Source organism: Paramormyrops kingsleyae, chromosome 5 (assembly GCF_048594095.1).
Source record: "Paramormyrops kingsleyae isolate MSU_618 chromosome 5, PKINGS_0.4, whole genome shotgun sequence".
Lineage (NCBI taxonomy): Eukaryota > Metazoa > Chordata > Actinopteri > Osteoglossiformes > Mormyridae > Paramormyrops > Paramormyrops kingsleyae.
This window is the reverse complement of record NC_132801.1, coordinates 33,382,166-33,400,174: the sequence shown is the minus strand read 5'-3', so window position 1 is coordinate 33,400,174 and position 18,009 is coordinate 33,382,166. Positions and strand designations below refer to the sequence as shown.

At 43.7% G+C, this 18,009-nt stretch overlaps 1 protein-coding gene across 7 annotated transcripts in view; it reads right to left on the bottom strand.

Annotated features, from left to right (window-relative positions):
- The window catches only part of ankfn1b (ankyrin repeat and fibronectin type III domain containing 1b), a 200,455-nt gene that overhangs the window by 52,895 nt on the left and 129,551 nt on the right, over positions 1 to 18,009 (bottom strand). For 4 of the 7 annotated variants that reach the window (XM_072712607.1, XM_023819213.2, XM_023819212.2 and 1 more), the window contains one exon: positions 7,453 to 7,493. In XM_072712607.1, the coding sequence (XP_072568708.1) occupies positions 7,453 to 7,493 (41 nt within the window). Of the gene's footprint in view, positions 1 to 4,513; positions 4,755 to 7,452; positions 7,494 to 8,223; positions 8,314 to 10,105; positions 10,173 to 18,009 lie in introns of those variants that run through there. The other 3 variants (XM_023819219.2, XM_072712608.1, XM_023819216.2) reach the window with 3 other exon arrangements.

Here is an 18,009-nt window from a genome sequence, read left to right as displayed (position 1 = left end):
CGGGCCAAGCCGACGGAAAGGGCCAAGCGGAGGGCGCTGTACAGCAAAGCCAGGGGCTGCCGATTCCCTGACCTGCTCTGGCACTCCCTGCTCATGGAGATACACAAATGCACATTTGAATCACTTTCTCATGGGTCAATAAAACGCAACAGACAGCATTTTGAGGGTTGCGTTTCATTCTCAGCAGTATCGCACCAGATTATTAGCTGTTATAAGCATTTTTGCTTCTCCTTTAAAAATAAATCATTATCGTATTCTAGCCGGTGGAGGGAACTGAAGGATGAGGCAGGAGACCACCTAAAGACAAAAGTGGGAAAGTGTCAAAACCACAGCTATGCTGATTTCCACTAATACAGCTGTCAGCCAGCCACAGAGCTTTCATTCTGGCTGGGGGGTGTGGGGGGGTGGGGGTGGCATACCCCTTAAAAAGTGCACAACTGTCCTCCATGTCCTCTCCCGTCTCGGACCGTTCCTGCCTGTTTTCCGTCAACGTTAAGAGGATTTCTTCTAATCAGCAAAAGCGCTCTTTCAAGACCCAGATCAGAAGTACTTCCCCACATTGATGTCAATATCCGCTAGTTAGTGGGTGTCCATCGCAATGACCATGGTTTTGACGGAGGACTAGCGGTTGTCGTGGCAACCGTGATTATCAGGGGGAAAGCCCTTGAACTTCAGCAAATGGCTGTGAAATTATTAGTCTGACTCAATGTTGCATCCCCCCCCCCCTTTCGCTGAAATGGAAAAAGTGATGCACATCCCTGAAGTGTCATCAGATGCCTAGGTAGGAGCGGGAAAGCAGAAGGACAGCAGCCCCACCCCCAGTACAGCCTCCATATTGCGACAGCAGATTTACACATCAAAGAAGGGCACCATCATCAGTTCTCGGTGTCTCTTAACCCCTGTTATTCTACAGGTTAGTCTTCATCTGACAACAATTACTTTCCCTTTTGGTTTGAATAAATTAGCCTAATCACTGTTCTTCTCTGACATCCGCACTTTGATCCGTTACAGACTGAGGCTAAAGGCATCTCCAGTCCATGTGCCATCTTTTATAAATTGAGCGGTTTTGAGGCCTCCGAAGATGCCTAAATCTGCAGACTGGATCTTATGTTAAATTAAAATGAATGAACTTAGACAAAGCTTAGCCAGTATTGCTCTCTGTACCAGGACACTGGCTGGTGAACAGAACAGCTGTCAAACCTTATATTCCAGGCAGCACCAAGAGCTGCTCGCAGAAAGAATGTGCCTTGGAATACAACACGTCATTAATGTCATCTGTTCTGTAGCGCATGAGCACAGAACATGGCCTCGTGCTTTGTGGCAGGGATGGCTGTACTAACTGTAAGCTGGAATCTCAGGCTGGGAGAACCGCGGCCTTGCGCCCTGGGCGTCTCAGAACCGGCCTCGGGCTCATACACCCGGATGAGCAGTTATGGAATACGAAGGTATGGATGAAAATCATTCATCTTCAAACCCCTTACACAGTACACAGCCGCAGTGAGCCTGCAGTACATCCCAGGAGGAACAGAGGGGGGCAACATACATGATGTCAGTCTTTTGCAGGACACACGCATTTAGCTACAGAGATTGACCTAACTGTATAGCTTTGCAGTGCAAAGGGGAAACCAGAAGACCCAAAGGAAATACACACAAGATGGGGAGAACATACAGATCCCCCTCACGCACGGCCAGGATACAGACCATCAGGTCTGGACTTGATAGACCACAGTGCTGCCTAGTCAGCCTCCATAGTTTGGAATTCAGAAGTAATTTGACATATATAAATGAGAGTCGTTATATCGAGACACATAATTAATGAAAAAAGCATGTTAAAAAATGCCAAATACATCAGTCAAAAGAAATCAGACTCCTTCTGACAACAATACTATTGTATCAACTAATCATGCATGACTAAAAAACTGTCTTATTTGGCACAAAATGCGTTTGTGTCAATTGAGATGTTGGCTTTTGGTCCCAAATTGGGCAGCTCAGCATCTTGTTTCTGGCATTTAACACTCAAAAACAAGCCTATGCAGATATAAAAAATGGTACAAATTCCCTAAACTGTGTGACCTAAGCACCAGGCATTCAGATGTGACACTGACTCCATGGTGATCTGACGCTGCTTCGGTTTCTGTGTTATGTCACGTGGCACATTGTGAAGTCTTCCGGAACCTTCTTTCAGCCATGTAGGACCACAAAGACAACTCCATTGCCAGAAATGAGTCATACGATTTTTTGAGTGCCTGAATGATGTGTATAGATGGAAAACAGTATTTGGGCCCAGTTTTAAAATAGGCCCAAGTTGTTTAGGAAACTGACAAAATGCTCAAATGCTTTGTACTTAAACTTGAACTTATTCAATGAATCCATGTTCAGCAAAGACTCTTGTAACTGAAACAACCAGGAAAATCTGAACAACAGCATTTTTGTATCAGAATCAGGTTTATTATATGTTCACTTACCCAAGGAAATTGCCTCCAGTTTGTCAATGACTCTCATTCATACTGTAGACACATACACAGTTAGGACAAGACAATGGTCACATATAGTCCAGCTGATATGTATAACCTGCATATATGGTGATCTCATAAAAAAAAAAATTAAGGGCAATATAAGGAGAAAAAATACTATAAAGATCTTATTCTACATCCATCTTATTCTGCATTCAAATTCTCCATTACCTTTGGCCATAATATCCACATGAGTTAAACAAAGATGATGCCTTTACATAAAGTAATACACGGCAGGTGTGTATACAGATGGATATTATAGTATGTGCACATGTATGCAAGGATCATGATGCTGTATTTGGTGAATTCGGACAGGTATGGTTTTTTTTGTTTGTGCACAGTTTCTAGGAAATTTCATCATCTCATTGGGGTTTCCTCCTGCATCATAAGACCTGAAATGTGTGTCATCTGGAGCTGCATTAATCAATAATTATTCTCCCGAAGTGGATCTTGGAGAGGTGCAGGGCCAGCTGTTTCATGAACATGGCTGTCACATCTTCAGCCAGTCGTGCAAAATGCCTCAGCTGGCAAATACGTTCATTCAGGATGTGGACCAGACAAGTCTACATGACAGCCTTTGAGCTGCCAAAGGGCAACGTTCAGAACGGCCACCAGAGCTGAGCTGAAGGCTCCTTGGCTTTTCCTTGAACCCAGAAATGGTGAGGAAACCCACCTTGGAAGCTACAGTATGAGACTTTCAGGGATTTATTAGGCTCTTCAGAGTATGTTAAGTGAGTACGTTAATGATGTTCTAGGATCCTATCGTGTTAAGTGACACGCTAGGCAAGGTATGTCCAATGTATTTCTCTTGTTCTACTTCAGGGGTGGCCAATCTTATCCGCAAAGGGCCGGTGTGTGTGCAGGTTTTCGCTGCAAGTCCCTAATCAGATCACTAATTAGAGGACTGATTGGTTGAAGAGTCCTCACACATGGGTTTGAACAGCTGACCTACAGGTTATCCCAAAGACCTGCACACACACCGGCCCTTTGCGGGTAAGATTGGCCACCCCTGTTCTACTTGGAAAGAGAACTTGTCATGTATTTATATATACATTGTGTATTAAATCATTTGAAATGCATATAACATAAATAACATAAACCACATTGTTCACAAAAGGCTAAGCTTATGTGAACTTAGAGGGCAGCAGGTCTGCTGTTGCTGGTTATAGAAGCTGAAGTGCCCCCTGACGTCTCTCATGATTCTGCCGGCTCCCTTGTTATTTGAGGTTGTCAGAACAGGGTGTAAACAGGTTTGTGGCACGACAGAGTGGGCAGTGTGCAGTGCCTCCGGCAGCTGCTGTGCTGGGGGCAGCAGAGATGGAGTCGTGAGTGCCTGAGTAGAATGGTGAGTAAATGGGAACGAGTGCTCTGAGGTTTTCCACAATGAACAGCAAAACATCCTCAAATATGCTGCAGGAGGCGACCACACAGATGAAAAGCCTGAATCACTAGGGTGAATAAGAGTACTCTAATCCCCCCAGCGTCCGGCGGGGAGCACGTCTTCCGATGAGGCAGGACTGCCTCAAGCTGGGAGGCCGTGCTTCAGCGTGACAGCCTGGATGGCTGGAGTAGCCCGGCTGCACTGTGCATAGTCACAGGGCTGAGATCAGCTACTGCACAGGGGGCGGACAGAATCACACAAACACCACATGAAAGGGGACTTTTACTTTGAAGTAACTAAAACGCACCTACAAAGGTGACTCACATTAGGTTGCATGCCAATTAGCAGAATGTGTCAGCTATAAAAAAGGCCTAATTTTTATAGGAGTTTTCAAACGTTCCAAAGAGGCCAAGAAGGTGCAGGTGCATCGATAGCAAAAAACGAACAAGATTGTTTCATCTGCGAAGGTGAACAGCCTCTAAAACCATGACGGCACACGCCAAATATGGGCGTCAGCGAAGCAGAACGGTCGTTTGCAATTCAAAGCTCACCGACAGGCACAGACAACAGGGTAGCTGCTAAACACCACAAACGTAATGATATAAAAATGACCACAGACCTGAATATGCGCCTCTGTGATCCAGCCTCAACAAAAAAATGTATCTCATCAATGTCATAAAGCTGGAATGCTGCAACACGGAAGCGGCTTTTATCCAAGGCCAGTGAGAAAAGCATATCCTGATATAAGGAGCACAAAAACCTGGAGCTGCACATCACTAAACCTTGACAGGAAGTAGAGCATGAAGTAGATTCCCACCTTCTTCATCCATCAAAGAACTAAAGCCTTTACCTCTTGAAAAGTGATCAAATACCCACTTCCCACAGTTCAGGACTTGTACGAAAGCATCCCAAGAAGGATTTAAGTTGTCCTGAAGGCAAAGGGTGGCCCTCCTCCTTATTAGGTCTGTGATATTAAAATATTGTTAGGTGTTTCCATTATTTTATTCACCACCTGCCAATTCAGAGAGTCGTGGAGTTAAATTACAACGTTCCAGCTGCATTTTTACCTCCACCTTCCCCGTCCCGTCCCACTCACGCCATCAGGGGAACAGCCCACTTTCAAAAAGTCTGTGTTGGGTTTGACTCACTGAAAAATCCCCCCCAGTTCCCGGCCTTATTCCCCTGAAAGTGTAACTTTTCTTCTGGATATGCTGTGCAGGAGTGGATATGCCTGTGTGTGTGAATGACTGAGAAAGAGCTTTGTGTTGTGTTCACCAAATCAAGTCAAGCCTATTGTAGCAGCAAAGTTATACAGTGTAGGCCTCTCTACGGCGAAAAAGAAAGCCTTGTTGCTATGTGACCATGGAAATCCAAGCTCATGTTTGATTTGAACACAACACTGTGCCATATGGTGACAATCCAGAAAGTCTTTTCCAATAGGAATTCAAGGCACCCTGTTTTAATGATCTCCTTTCTAGCTTCAGAAACATGAAATAAAATCTGCCAAATTGTTTCAAGGACAACAGCACATGGTCTCCACACTAGGTTATGTTTTGAAATAAGAGTCAAATTAAGCTAGTTTGTGTTCCATAACGTGGAAGTTCAGGCGAAGCAGTCTTTGGCTATGACATTAGCCCAGAAAAGCTTTGAAGACAGCAGACAAACAACCGTGTCCACACCTCATGCTGAGAAACTAAAATATGTGTGTTCTTAAAAAGCGGGCAAGATAATCTGGTTCCTTAGCTGCCTTACCTGTGCCTTATGCTATGCCGAAGCTTCAGTGATAAAGACAGAAAACAATAAAAGAATGTAGGAACAAAGAAAAAGAAAATCGACCTTCGCCCTGTACACGAGGAAACAAGCTACTTGGTGTATAGAACAGACATGAACAACTAATTAATATCTGTGCTTTGAGTCAATTAAGAGTAATATTAACATTAAGAGATACATTTAGAGCGAAAGAAAAAAATATGATATATACTCCCGAGACACCTAAAAATGTAACTGTTCACATCTCAGCAAAATCATAAATCACATATTACATACCCTACATGACAGCAACTAAAAGTGTAATAAAACAGTAATAAAACATAAGGACAAAAATAAACACCAGGGTGGCAACAGACCAGATACACTTAAAGAGTGGCAGAACTGAACTGCTGAATCCAAGATATGAGCTCATCCCAGAGGTCATCAAAGGGTTGGATCTCTTTGTGAGGAAAAGAGTTAAAATCTGTGATATAATGAATGCACCTTTTTATAGTTTCAACTGTAATGTCACAACTCATTAATTATCCAAGTAATCCATTTCCCTTTCATGTTTCAATCACTGAGAAATTAATTAATGTTATCCTACTAAATTATTCATCACTTCAATATTATTTGAAAAAATGATGATATGTTATGGAATTACATCAAATGCAATAGACATATTTAAAATATAGATTCTGTTTTAGCTATGAATTTACTAGGATGGTTTTGACCAAAATCGACTGAAAAAACAAAATTTCTGATGTGGATTTGAAAATATGCATTTTTGGCAGAGATATCAGCACTGGGCTGAATTCCACTTGGACGGACACGCAGTGTAAAGACAGTGTTTTACACTCACCCTTTACGGATCCTTATAAAAATCTTACAAACAGTCCCACACACACCCAGAAAAAAACCCAAGTAAATTAGGACATCATATTCATCGTGTACCGCTCAGTAACATGGTATTCAGTTTGGTACGTACAGTGAAATAAATTAATACATTGCTTGCTGCTGGCAGAATCTAAATTCAAAAGTAGATGTTCCACACGTAAAACATTATGCTAATTGTGGCTGTGAGCTGGTTGTGGCTCATACTGGTAACAGTCAGTAATAATCGGTAGGTAGAGAATATTTTGATTTCCTAATAAAGTACCCCAACACTAGAGAGAGTAGTAGTTGATAAGAACTAGCCTGTCTGTCAGCTCTGTTATGCCGAACTTGGATACATTGCTGGAAACACACCCAACGTGCTAACTTGTTTGAGACGTCACCTGAGTGTGTGTACATTTGGAGCAAGGATGAAACAGCTTAAGAAAGAAAAAACTAAGGCTATAAGGTGATATTGCTACAGACCTGCAACCATGCTCTGTAGTAGAGAGCACAGGATTTAGACGGGAATTAGTTTATTATGATACTTATGATGCAGTCTTATTTTCAAATATTTATTTGTTTTACATAGGTATTTTTACAATGTCAAATAAATGTCTCTTTTGTTATTCAGTCATGTTGAGACACGTTGCTTTTGGTTTACAACTGTTTCTAATTGAGTCTGCAGTTTCAATTAAAATTTCAAAACAAATTGTGATTTTGGCTGTACTGCAATCATACCAAACCATGAATCCAAAGCTGAAGTTTGTTCCAAACTATGGATTTTGTGTATCGTTACACCCCTAATGTAAACACCTCACATGACCTTATACACAAACAGAGTTCTCCAAATACTCTGAAACAGCCCACAATCACCATAGACACGCATCTGACACACATCTGTCACAGAGAACATGCATCTCTCACTCCACTTACTTCTTCTGCTGGGCCTCCTTCCTGTCTGCAGACCCCAGGCTCTGTAACAGAGAGATGAATACGACGTTAAGCCAGGTACCAAACCTACTTACGGGCAGGAGAAATTCCGAGAAGGGCAGAGATGAAATATAGCCTAGAGTGTTTGCTCTTTTCTTCTTAATTGTCATCTTTCTGTTTCTTTTCTAGGGTGGAAATGTAGTGTATAACATACTAGGCTTCCAACAGAGCCCTTTTCAGAGTGTTCTGACATGAAGATAATAGTTGTACATTGACAGAGTGCATACTTAGTGGTAGCAGAAATAATATATCCCTCCTCCTATGATGTTTTTCGATCTGAAGATACCTGCTATACAAAGGAAGCATGGAAAGTACAAGCGATACTACAAAGAGACCACATTACAATGGTTGATTATATCAGAAAGTACAGCGCTAAGTGGGAATTAGTCAGAGTGGGGAAGAATACAATACCCTGTCTCAAACTGGCTACATAAAAACAACTGCAGAATGTCATTCGAGATCAATCACTGCCCTTCCGTCATTATGACCATGAAGCTCCTGAGCCATATTACAGTTCTTCTCCAACCAGAGACCCATATAAAAGGTACAACTTCATGTTTTGCTTTTGGAGCAATAGAGTAATCTAGTATGGGTTCACCAGATGTTCCACGTTTTTGCTTTCTCCCAATTCCCTGGCAATTGGGAGAGAGCAAAAATGTGGACCGTTTGGTGCTCCCCGAGAACTGGGATGAGAAACCCTGATCTAGTAGATACCTCAAGTATGCATATATACTGAAAATCCTGGAGTTCAGACTCTGAAGGCCAATCATCCAGAAATGTAAAGGAGAATCTTTAGCCCCGGCTGGAAGCAGATTTCTGCAGCTTCCCACTTGCTATTCATCTTCTAGCTGGCCTGTTGGTCATATACATCAAACGGAATCACTAAAGAAGCCCAAAGTCATTTTGTCTGTTTGTGCAAGGAATCATTCATTTACTGCATTGAAAACTGACATCAAAAATTGGCAGCAATAAATGTATCATCCTGGTGATTCTTTTCCCAGAAGAAGAATCATACCCCATAAATACTATAGTACTTCAGTTCCCAGGGAGCATTTTACCATCAACAGCAGCACTCTTTAGCTTTTCATAGCATCTGGGGTTCATGGGAATCTGAAGGTTTTAGTTTCTCTTTCAGCGTGAATGCAGGTTGGTTAAATAAATCAATCTGGTCCTTGATGAAAGACAGCAATGAACACGTAGCATGGATGTCAATGTTCGCATCTGAAAAACAATGACGGGTTGCAGGATTGCTTACTGTAAGGATTTCCTTTACAAATCAGAAAGCAGACATCCCAAGCCAGTATTTTCTTCTGTAATTCCCCACTGGTCCATTCTATGTAGTTCTGCTTGAATATTAGTTTTTCTCTTTTATAACCCAGTGATATATGCAAGAAAATGCAAATGAAGGAAAAGATAAGAAAAGCATCACGGACAGCTGACATGTACGGAAAACATATCCCCATATGCACCAAAACTCAATGTGAAAGTCTGAAAGTGAAAGTGAAAGGTGAAAGTCCAGCAACAGGTGAATGTCTTCACATAGACTAGCTTGGGTAAAATTCAACAGGCCCAACAGAGGAGAACAGGAAGGATAAATCTAACAGGTGAAGAACATTTTGGTTATTTGACAATGAGTCTGATGTGTCCATAACGACAGTTTTCCCAACAGACTGTGACTAACACTGTAGCTAAAATAAATGTTTCCAAGTTCCTTCACTAGAGAAGATGCACCATTTCCCAGCTTGCTCTCTTGGCTGCAGGTCTGCATCTCACACGCTACCCTACCTCTCTCCAGCAGCTAAAAGAACGGAGGCACACCTAGCCAGGGCACATTGCATCTGTTAAATGCATTTTCGAAAAAGATATTAAAATGGTCATTTTCCATTTTAAGTAGGGCAAATATTTTCTGTCCCTGGGGTACACTTAAACACACATTTACTACAGTGCCCTGGTTGTTTGTGTACATATTTAATTCTCTGCTCTAGTTTCACAGGCTGATCTAAGGTTGCTTTTTAATGCGACGTGGAAACCTTGGACGTTAATGGACAGAGTCAGAGAGGCAGTTTGTGTCTTTTGCTCCCTCCAGCTTCCTCTTACTACCCCCTTGAAACGTTACCTGTAGCACTTATAAAAGGGGAAAAAAAACCTGTTAAAAAAAGAAAAGTTGTCTAAAGTCGCAACAGCAAAGAGCTTAAAAAGTTCTATGTAGCTGTAATTTCCATTCTGAGAAGCTAAATTTAGACCTCTGAAAATAAACAAGACAGGTAAATGTATTCTCACCAGACTGGCAAGGTAAGCGATGTAAGAATTTAAACTGGTCCAAAAAGACAGCAACATTACATAAAAGCATTCTGTGTGAAACGAAGAATGCAGAGCTTTTTCTCCTCCATTTAGCAAAGGGAAAAGACTAAGTGAGTCCAAAGCCGGGGATTAAGACTCGTTTGAAAGCTCGTCTATCCGTCCAGTTCCTGAAGAGCATAGACTGGGTTTCTAAAGCTTTACCTGCCTGGTGGCTCTCAGCTCCCAGCAGCCAGTTACATAACCTCACATGCTCTCCGTAAAGTATCGACATAAAAAATATCAATAAAAAAATCACCTTCTGTAAAATCCCACGCGGCGAGTTCTCCATTTATGAAGGAGCTTTCCGGAAGCGTGACTCGCCAGTACAGTGCTATGCCTCTCGGCTCCGACGCTGCTGCTATGAAAGCTGGATGGTAGAGCCAGATGCGTGTTTAACCTGGGGGTTCACCCCCCACACCAAAAAAAAAAAAAGTCATGCTTGTCACAGGGTCCTTGACATTTGACCATCTACCGGGTGGGATTATCCGGGGGGGGGGGGGCTTTTCATCCAGTTCTGTGCCCACCGGGGAAGAGGAAGTCTCACACGGATTCCCTGACCTTTCCATGCCGATGCTACTTTCTATGTGTGGAGCTCGTTTGAACTCGCTCCTCTGTGGCGTCCGTTCACTAACCCCATCTCCCGTACCTCCTCAGCACCCGAGGGATCCGCCACATCGGTAGCGGCTGCGACTTTCACATGGCTTTGAATCCTACCCGCCCGACTCAATGTAACCTGGAGCAATTCAACTGAGGGAACTCCCCCCTCCACCCATGTCCCCCACCCCACCCCCCAAGCGAAAACAAAGCCACAAATCACACCGGCCCTCTGCGGCACCTGACAACGGGCCTCCCGCTGAGAATCTTCCACGCGTGACTTCACACTTTGTGGCAGGTGGGCGGGCCGTGAAGGGGGGGGGGGCCCGCAGTAACGACGCAGGGGGCTGCCGGCAGGAAAGTATGAAGCGATTAAGGGCTGGGAAGATGCAGCAGGAGGTGAGCAGGCTTGTCGATTCCCGGTGACTATCGAGTAAGCAGGTGGCACCTTCACCTCACCTCTGCCCCACACCTACCTAGTGGTCTTGCCTCCTGAACATCTCAGAGCAGGAGCAGATGCTTGCCACATGCACAGTGTGCACAGGAATACCACACAAGACACAGCCTAATCCAGGTAATAATTTAACAACTTAAGGTGGGTAAATGCTACATGTTAGGTAGCGGTATTTTCCAGAAGAGAAGCTCATGGTGGATTATGCTCCCACACGTGCTCCTTTCACGTACCTCCTGTGCGCCTCACCGCTGCGACCGCCGGGACATGATAGCGGGGTACAGGTAAGCTTCTTCCCTCTCAGCCTCGCTTCCCGCGCTGCTCCAGCACTGGTATCTAAGCCAAAGCCATGCCGCTGACCGCGGTGATTCTCTCGCTCCGTGCCATCGCTCGGTCCCCACTCGCCTCGCTACACCTCTCCCTCCACCCTGAGAGTAGCCGGCTGTCACGGCGAGCGTTTCAGCGCGCTCAGATGGTGGCTGCCTCTGCCGAGTTGTTGTACTTTAATTGTGGTTGCCAAGCGATAAGCTTCTCTAACTCTATATACAGAAGGGGGACGACAGAGAAAAGGTGGGGAGGGGGGGCAGGGGGGGGGGGGCGCTGGGTAATGCGTGATTATAATACCACTCACACTTCCTGTCGGGGCACGACTGGGCGTTTATTCTGTGGCAGGTTTGCTATCGGTACATAGAAGGCGGTAACAGGCGGACTGAAAAAGTTACTCATTTTATCGTAATTACTCAATCATTATTTGAGGAGTTCAAACCAGGTAATATTCCTTTGTAAATAACTAACAACGACTATAAATACAACTCGAAGGCTGAAAAAATCAAATAACTTCAGTGAGTACTTATGGAGAGACGCAAACTAAAGACTAAAAATCACTGCCTCTGCTTAAGAAGGATTTTAATTTGATATTGTCTCCACTGCTTATGAGGCATACAGTGTGTACACAGTATATCACAGTGCCGAAAGGTAATACACCAAAATGCAGACCTAAGCAGACTCACAATGAAACATCTACAGTCTCCATAACTGACCTAAAACATTCTCATTTTTCAGATAAGAGACTTAGCATGGCCCTTTAGCCCACTTAATTTGATAACGCAATGCATGTAATCGGAGGTAAACCTCTTGTCATTTAGCTCACGGATGCTTGGCTGGCTGTTCAGATCTGATTATTAAGGCTTTCTCCCCAATTAGCCTCTTCTGAAGACCTTTGTAGTGCTCAAAGCGTGTAAAATGTGTCAGGTTAATTAGCCTAAGCTGCCCACGGAGACCATCGGCGGCGGGGGGCGGGATGGGGTGGATGCAAATGAACAAGTGGCTGGTTGATGTACGGGGCAACTTCAAAAGCGATGTGTGTTAAGCACGTGAAGGACAGGCTGCTCGTCCATCACTGACAAGTGAAGCTACGCAATCTGTTGCTCTTGAAATGCAAGATACACCACTGTCCACTGACTGACGGCACGCTGAGGGGAAACCCCTCTTAAGAGCAGCCCTTGTATTTCCTGCTTTCTCATCCATCCCTCTTCCAGCCGCTAATGTAGTGCAGGGTGTGGGGGGCTTGGACCTTCCATCCATCCAGGACCCTGCCAGCCCATGACAGGGCACACACACACCCATGACAGGGCACACACACACCCATGACAGGGCACACACACACCAATGACAGGGCACACACACACCCATGACAGGGCACACACACACCAATGACAGGGCACACACACACCCATGACAGGACACACACAAACCCATGACAGGGCACACACACACCAATGACAGGGCACACACACATCCATGACAGGGCACACACAAACCCATGACAGGGCACACACACACCAATGACAGGGCACACACACACCCATGACAGGGCACACACACACCAATGACAGGGCACACACACACCCATGACAGGGCACACACACACCAATGACAGGGCACACACACACACAATCATGTATATTGGACAACGGAGTGACATTTCTGCATATCTTTGGACCTTTTTCTTGGGAACAGGCCGACGCCAGCACGCCTTCCCCATTTCCGGTTAGGGACAGCGGAGCTCTGATTCATCCAAATTAAAAAGCAGAAGTGTTTAATCACTTAGCACATCCTCTCTGGGGGCACCATGCCGTACCTTCATAATGAGCACCTTGAAATGACTCATACACCTGTAGAGGTTTCCGGTGTTTGCCACACACAGCGCGGCTAACAGGAATCTTCACAAAGACGCTGTTTAGCGGCTTGTCGGTCACACAGACAGTGCCGGTCGAAGCCCATGTGGTGTCCAAGGCAAGATTCACCACCAGCACCCTCCCCTTCCAGACAAAGTGAAAGTGCCCTGCTGTGGTGGTGCCCCCTCAGAAAACAGCCACCTGGAAACTTCTCCAGCAGGATGGATTGACCAGCACTGCAAACGGGTCATTTATTGGTTGCAAACATGCCTTTCGGATAGACTCTGTCGGCACTCGAGGCTCACCAGCGTCTGTTGAGAAATCACTGCATAGTTCCGAGTAGAATAACAAGCATAACCTTACACTGCTTGACAAGAAACACAATTGGATGTTTGACGGTAGTTGCATAATCAGCCCTACTCTGGTAAATGGCTTTTTTTTTTTTAACATGCTGATTTGCCTCAATCCCACAAGCATTCGTTTCTGGATTTAAATGAATAAAAATAGTTGTTTTTTCATTCCCTGCCTGTGTCACTGCAATTTATCGTCCCACAATACATGCCATTTATCTGATAGGCAATTGCTCAGCTTGTCCCTTAGAAGAAGGATTTCCGGGAGCGTACGTGTGTTGTCTTTTTATTTCCCTTTATTGTATTTCCCTTTATGCTTCATTCTGAATTATCTTTCATGCTTCCCTTATTTAAAATGTCAACTAAATGTGAATTTCTAAATCTCATATGGAATTCTCTGCATAATAATTACCTTTTGACTAGACAGAGTATCAGTACCAGTCAAAAGTCTGGACACACCTGGCTATGTTATTCACCTTACAGTAAAAGGCATTGCGGCAATGAAGTGATACATATCAGATATTACAATGACAAAGAGAAGTGTTCACATCTCAAAATGTACTGATTTTAGACTCAAATATTAGACTTCAAAATAGCCCCCTTTTGCTTCGATGACAACATTGCAAACTATTGGCTTTCTTTCAACCAGCTTCCAGATGTAGCCCCCTGGAACGCTTCTCCAACAGTCCTGAAGGACTTTCCACAGGTTCTCGGCACATATTGGCTACCTTGCTTGTACTCTTTGATCCAGCTCATCCTAAACCAGCTGCATAGGGTTTAGTTCGGGGGATGGTGGGGGCCAGGTCATCTGCCACAGCACTGCACCTCTTTCCTTGCTCACAAGATAATACTAACTAACTTAACCTCGAGGTGTACTTTTGGTCATCATCTTGTTTGAAATGGCATTTCCAGATTTTATATACACATACACATACCAGAGCATGTGAGCGGAGTGGAGCGGTGAGAATTATATGTCAGTGGTGCCCAGTGAAACATCTGTCTATCCCTGCCAACCAGTGGAGGAATTAGTCAGCCTGCATAGGTCAAGGACGCTGAAAAGCCATAATCAACCCCTGGAAGGGACTCCGGCAGTGGGAGCATAGCTGCCCAACCCCTGCTGCCCGCCACAGCAACATGTTACCAGGGAAGTAGGTATGACTGTCACCATGGTACACGTCACCCAAATAAGTGCTGTTTCTAATGTGAAACTCCTCACTGAAGCAAGGAAAGTGAGCAGAATGATGGCTGATGCCTTGATAGGCAGACCAAATGAGCCCAGTGTCCTGTTATCTATGGAAAAAACACATACAATCCATAGATACAGTGGTACCTCAGAACTCGAATTTAACCCGTTCAGAACTCTGGATCGAATCCTAAAATTTAGAATTGTGATCGAATTTTCCCCATAAGAAATAATGGAAAATCAATTAATTGGTTCCTGGCCCCAAAAACTTACACTTAAATATGTTTTTTTTTTTTTAGCATTTAAACACAAAATGAACCGGATAAAACAAGAAGAGTATATACTGTACTAAATACATCTAAGCACATTTATCAAAACAGTAATTTGTAAAGTAAGAAAATAAATGTATCCAAACAACGTGTAAAGTTAAAATAAACAATGTGTCCTGCCCCGATTGTCAGCTCCTTCCATGTGCCACGCCCCCTCGTTAACCCCATGGGGAGTCCCCGTGTGATCAGCTGTTTCTGGTTGTTGTCATTAGTCCTCTGTATTTCGTCCACGTTTCAGTTTGTTTCCCCAGTCTGGTCATTGTATTGTCCGTCTGCGTTTTGCCTGCCTTACCTGTAATTAAACCCCGTATTCCCCGATACCCTGACGTCTGCGCCTTTGTCTCCGTTCTGTCCCCGCTGGGCACGACAATATTACAATTAAATGTATTAATGGTTTATTATTAATATTAAAATAATTAATAAGAAATCTTTTTAAATGTATGTTATTATATAATAATAATTACTGTTACTGTCTATCATTGTGTAAATGTATTTTTACTGTCTAAATATATGTATTCAGCTAGTGTAAACATGCACGATGCTATCACAGCGAACGCGAGGCTGAGACTGAAGCGTTACCCTTTGTTTCCGCTGAGAGACGTGCAGCGTGACTCATTTCCCGGCGCGTACAAGTTATCTTAGGTCGGCGTTCACAGTTTGACTTCTCAGATTCAGATCGAGCTCTAGGTAATTTTTTTCCGAACTGGTTGGTTCGACTTTTAAGAAATTCGAGTTCTAATGAGTTCGAGAACTGAGGTACCACTGTATAACATGGTTTACAACTTAACTGAAACCCACATTTTAAGGGCTTTTCAATGGGAAACCATTGTTGAAAATGATCCTTGAGGGGGAAAGAAGCTTATTTTTTCCAATAAGTGACAAACGCTTATTGACACAGCTTATAACTGTGTCTGACTAAAATTGCTATAGAGAGATCAGATCAACTTTATCAAACCTAATCTTCTAATAATTTCACTGAGTGTTATATGACACATTAACACAACTTTCTGAGTTTTTGTCTATTGTCCCTGCATATTACCATTAGGCTCATCAATAAATGTAAGAATAATATCTGAGATATTAGCCTTTGAAATAGACTGTCAAAGGCAAGATTTAAAATAATCTGCCATCTTTGGTGGCTCAGTTTTTGTCATTGTTCCTTTGTCTTGGATTTAAAGACTTCAATCTGCTGTATCCAAGGGATGGTTAAGGGACACATTATTCAATGGGCTTCGGCAAAAGAGGTTGTCAAGTTTAATTCCTGCTGACAGATGGGCTTATTCCGTTACTATATTCTTAAGCCCCAGACCCAACTTCCCGTTGTAAAAAAAATGTACGCAAGTACAGTATATATCCTTGCACAGGTCAGACACTGGTATTTTAGTAGCCGTGTTTAAATTCAAATGGAGGCCATTCCCTGGGCCATTTTCTGGACAGATGACAATGAAATAGTGTTTTACTGTTGGTGCCAAAACACAGGTGTTAGAGTTAACCCACGGGATGAGTGCGGGGGTGTGGATGGAATATGCTGACATCATGAGTTGAACAGCACCAAGGCTGTGAAAGCCTTAGTGACTATAGAGATAATGTTGAACATTAGCTGTTCTGTGTCCCACCATGTACCTGAAGAACTGCATTGAATAGAGGAGATACAAGTTCTGATCTGTTTCAATTGCAGTGGTCCACTCAGCTGAACAAACATCCACCCAACAATGTCTAAAATAAAGCCCCAAAATCATCTTGGTGCATCGGTGTCTCTGTCAGGGAAAAAGCTACCAATGAGGACACCACCAGTACAGGAGTGTGATGAATGACTAAACTGGAGTCTATACCATTATATGCTTTCAGAAACCATGACAACGAGAAGGACACTGACCAATCAATGTGCTGGAAATACAGGGAGAGCTAAGACATGCCTTGCCGTTGACAAGAGGCCAGCTGTGTTGAATTGCTCAGCACAATAGCCACCCACACTGTACATCACATCACATAAATGCTACACAGGAACGTTCCACCAAAAGGGACACAATCACTAACAGTCCTTCGTCATCCAAATTTTTCAAGCAAAACAAAAAATATATTCTTAGCATTTATATCTAGACTACTCAATATGATTGGGCTTAACACAGATGACTAATACCAGATTTTACATGGCCTTTGTTGTTTGTTAGAGACTAGCAAACACAGTCATTGAAAATTTCAGAAATACCCCTGCTTGAAAGAAACTCAATAACCTGCAATTGAAATATAACTCAAATCTGTAGGATGAAGCTAATTAAAAACATTCAGATGCCTCTTAAAGGGGCCTGAGCATTTAGGACAACTCAGAAACAGACAGTTCTGCCACCAAGAGCACAAAAAAATGCCAGCCCACTGGCATCACCACGGCAACTGTCTCCCTGCCAACAGTCAGGCTTTATCTCCCCTCCTGGAGGTGTCCAAAGGGCCCCCCTATTGTGCTGTCAGGAAAGCGGGCAGCCATGGGGTCGTTGGCTCCTCTCAGTTAGGTGGTCAGGAGAACCGGGAGCACCAGTAATAGGTATGACACCCGAGTCTGGGCAGCTTTTATGATTAGATCCTCCCAGGATAATCTATTGTCTTTCAATCCCAGCTTGTGTGGTGCTTAGGAATTAATGATGCTGCACACACCTAGGAAATGCTGCTAGGATTCACGGTAAAAAATAAAACAGCCACTGGAGTTAACCTGTCCTAGGCTGGATATGCTCAGAAGGATTAGCTGTTCATTCTCATTAAATGCTGCAGCCATAGAATAAGGATGACAAGGGTGCCATGATTTTTTTTTCAGTGTACAAATGTGCACAACCTGTTCCTCGCAGGGTGCAGACAGGCCAGGCGACAGCGAGCTGCAGACCAGCAAGTCAGCAAGTGAGTCACGGAGGCGGAGGCGCGAAGAGATTCAGTATAATGAAGAGGGTCTATGGGAGATGCTTTAATTGGGGCCGGTATAGATGATGCTGACAGGAAAACGTATCGTTAGCGCAACTGCTGATGACAAAACAGCACATGACCTTTAAACCAGAGAGGCTCGTAATGAGACAAACATATACTGGAATAA